Below are 3,640 nucleotides of genomic sequence, written 5' to 3'. Positions count from 1 at the left end.
TCATTTTTTTTTATAAAAATTGAATTAATAAATTTAGCATAGTTTCTTTTAAAATATGTTAGATAAATTCTAACGTTTTAATATTTTTTTAAAAATAATTATGTCCTTGTAAATAGGAAAAACTTATAAATGTGTTGCTGTAGTCTATATAATAAAACGAGATAAGAAATTTTAGTCACGAGCACTTTTATTAAAATTTGGTTAGTACTTAACTAACATAAAAAAATGAGTAATTTTATATTATTAGATATAATTTCACACCATTAAAAACACTATTAATAACTAATTAATAGCTACAGATTACGGTGCTTAGCACTCCTCAAACGAGATTATATATAGACACCAAAGAAAAGAAACGAGATTATGTATTCATCATTCATGGTATAATTATCTGATTGTTTTGAAGAAACCATATGAATGGGAGATCTTGTTCGGAGAGGGTGATGCTGAAATCCCGTCAAAGAGATAAATGGAAAAGAAAGAGAGAGAAGCTATAAATGAAAAGAGAGAGAGAGAGAAAGTGCAGTATTAGGATTTTGGTTTTGAATAGAAGGTGGTGCAGTGTGAGGTTGGTGATTGTGGGGGGACTGAATCAAATCCACAGATACCCCGAAAAGGATCACGATATATCTGTGACTCCTTGATTCTCTTTCTCTCAATCTCTCTCTTCTCTCTGTTCTAAAATTCCTCGCCCACCAACCACCTTCCAAATTCATATTGCATTTACTCTCCACTCTACGTATATATATACTACCTTCATACATCTCTTGTGACTTGTGACTTTCCTCTCTTCATTTATGCATAGGTCTTGTCACACAATAATAATAATAATAATAATCCCTTTTTAATAGTCTAGTTCTTTGTGTGTAATAACAACACCACACCACATACAAGCATGGCTTCTACTGGTTCATCTTCTTCCTCATGGTCTTCTTCAAATTGGGTCATGGAAAATGCTGCTGCCCCACATGTTCTTGCTGTTGATGATAACCTCATTGATCGCAAGCTCGTTGAGAAGCTCCTTAGGAACTCTTCTTGCAAAGGTATACATACCTTTCTTTCTACCATTCTGTCCCTTCATTTTGCTTTTTTCAAACTGACTACTTTTACACGTTTTTCTTACTCATACAAAAAGAATATTTTTTGCTTCACCTTAACTATGCCTATTTATTTGTTTATTTGGGACAATTAATGTAAGCTTCCTCTATAATAATATTCTATTTTGATAAACAAATTAATACATTCAAGCTTTTTGGTAGAAAGAAAATTATAATAAATCAAGGGTATAAGACTTTTAATTATAAAGAGTTCAAGACCTAGTCCTTCAACCAAAAAAAATGGAGATTAGTCAATGAAGTAATTATCTTGGTCTCTTATTTAGTGATTTGGAGTTTTAGGTTTTGAGCATGAAAAAGTTTTTGACTTGGAGACTCTACTTTTTTCATAGGCCTTCAGCCAAGTTAGACTGAGGAAGTTAGATTTTCAATAAGAGTTCTACTATCAGTACTATGACTAATAAAATTTATTATCTTTAGTTAATATTTGTTAACATTTTAAATTTTCAATATTAAATTTAAAATAATATAAAATAAAATATTAAGTTAAATATTAACCAATATTGATTTAAAAAAAAATGGTTCTTAACGATTTTATTCTAATAATAGTAGTTGGATGTAGATAATTCAATCTCGACTATAAAATAAAGGAAAAGTATATTACAATGACAATGGATGCAATTTTGGATGGGCTTTTTGGGCTCGCTCATGAGTTGTTGGTGTTGTGTGTTTTCAGTTACAACTGCAGAAAATGGGCCAAGGGCATTGGAGTTCTTGGGCTTGACCGATAGTGAGCAGAACGCCATGAATGGAGTAAGTTTTCTTCTCTCGTTTACCTGATTATGAATCAAAGCTTTGTAGCTCTGATTGCATGTTACATAGCTGCTTAGAGGGGCTAATAGTTGGATTAATTTCTGCTTTGTAGAGGTCCAAAGTTAATTTGGTTATCACAGACTATTGCATGCCAGGGATGACAGGCTATGAGCTACTTAAGAAAATCAAGGTACTTACTATTTAGTGTTGTTGCTTTGGTACATACTTAGGCCCTTAAATTCTAACTAACACATCTATTCATTCTTTGAAAATGTGATATGGCATCATCATCATTATTACTAGCGTCTTGCTGTCATATATATCTAATACAAAAGCAAACAATAAACTATATTTTTCTTTGGAAACAGGAATCATCTAGCATGAAGGAGGTTCCGGTAGTGATCATGTCATCGGAGAACATACCAACACGGATTAACCAGTAATTCCCATCAACAACTAAATATCAAAAATCTCTATTTATTAATATATAACCAAATTAAATATCTTAATGGTGGATGTTCTGCTCTGTTTTGATGCAGGTGTTTGGAAGAAGGAGCTCAAATGTTCATGTTAAAGCCCCTCAAACAATCTGATGTGAAAAAACTGACATGTCAGTTAATGAATTAGGTAAAATTGTAGTTTTTTCAAAGATAATATAAGCAAATGTACTAAAACGGGAAAAATCTATGGCTATGATGCTAAAATCCCTCGCATTAGGAGTTAGGACTTAGGACTTAACTAGAATTTTGTTGCTGTCTAATTAGGTTAGCTAAGGTGTAGGAATGATTATCATTGTTTTGAAGATCCTGTGTAGTCTCTTGTATTAACCTACTTATATATAACAATTTGTTTGCCTGAGAATTGTACTTCTTTTTTATTTTTTAAATTTTGTGATCTGCTTGAAAGAGGAATGGTTGAATTGCTGAAAGAGGAGCTACAACAAAAACACCTTAAAACAGGTGTTGCAAAATTCCAAATTGTTTATACTTCATTTGAAAGAATGATGTAAAGCTATTTACATCAAAGATTAAAAAAAAAATAGTGAGAGCCATCTATCTATTCATTTCATCCCTATCACTCTTCCAAAAAATTCAATCTAAGTGTAAATATATATAAAAATGTAGGGACTATGAATTCGTTGATTTAGGTCTGTGTAAAAGCAAAAATTAAGAATCATATAATCATGTGAAGAAAAGCAATTGAAATAAGATGAATTTTGATGGTATTATGTTGAATTTAATTTCATCACCAATCAAAGTGCTTGCCATGGTGATGGTGGCGATGTCTATGTTCATCCAAACCCATGCACTGCACAAAGGGATAGCAAGTTACAAACATGCATCTTCCAATGCCTCTGAACATGCAAGAAGCCGCATGGCAGGGACAGTAACAACATGATCTCTTCAACTTTTTCTTCCTCTTCATCTCATTCCTTTCAATCTTCTGTTGCCGCTGCTGCTCAATGTGTTCATCCATTATCAACTTTAAAAGAAAAAAATAAGAAAAAGAATTAGCACATAAATTATATGAAAATTGACTTCCCCCTCCCCCAAAAAAGTTTTTCTGTCATTACCTTGAAGCTTTGGATGATGAATAAACTAATGAAGCTAGTAAGCAGCAAAATGTTGCAATGAAAATGAAGGGAATGAGTGGCTCTTAGAGAAAGAAAAGGAAAGTTTTGTATATAGAGAAAAAAATATATATATATAATATGTGAGCAAGGAATATTCGTTTATGAGAGGCGTCTTTCGAGTGAGGTACCGAAAGCAAAG

At 32.1% G+C, this 3,640-nt stretch overlaps 1 protein-coding gene across 1 annotated transcript; it reads left to right on the top strand.

Moving 5' to 3' along the window:
- On the top strand, positions 371-2,729 carry LOC107621792 (two-component response regulator ARR17-like). Its single transcript, XM_016323790.2, has 5 exons — positions 371-1,043; positions 1,792-1,868; positions 1,981-2,058; positions 2,237-2,307; positions 2,408-2,729. The coding sequence occupies exons 1-5, from the start codon at positions 896-898 to the stop codon at positions 2,493-2,495; spliced, it is 462 nt and encodes a 153-aa protein (XP_016179276.1). The 5' UTR covers positions 371-895; the 3' UTR covers positions 2,496-2,729.

The sequence above is a fragment of the Arachis ipaensis genome, chromosome B10, assembly GCF_000816755.2.
Source record: "Arachis ipaensis cultivar K30076 chromosome B10, Araip1.1, whole genome shotgun sequence".
Taxonomy (NCBI): domain Eukaryota; kingdom Viridiplantae; phylum Streptophyta; class Magnoliopsida; order Fabales; family Fabaceae; genus Arachis; species Arachis ipaensis.
Note: the sequence above shows the minus strand (reverse complement) of the source record. Positions and strands in the feature narration are given on the sequence as shown.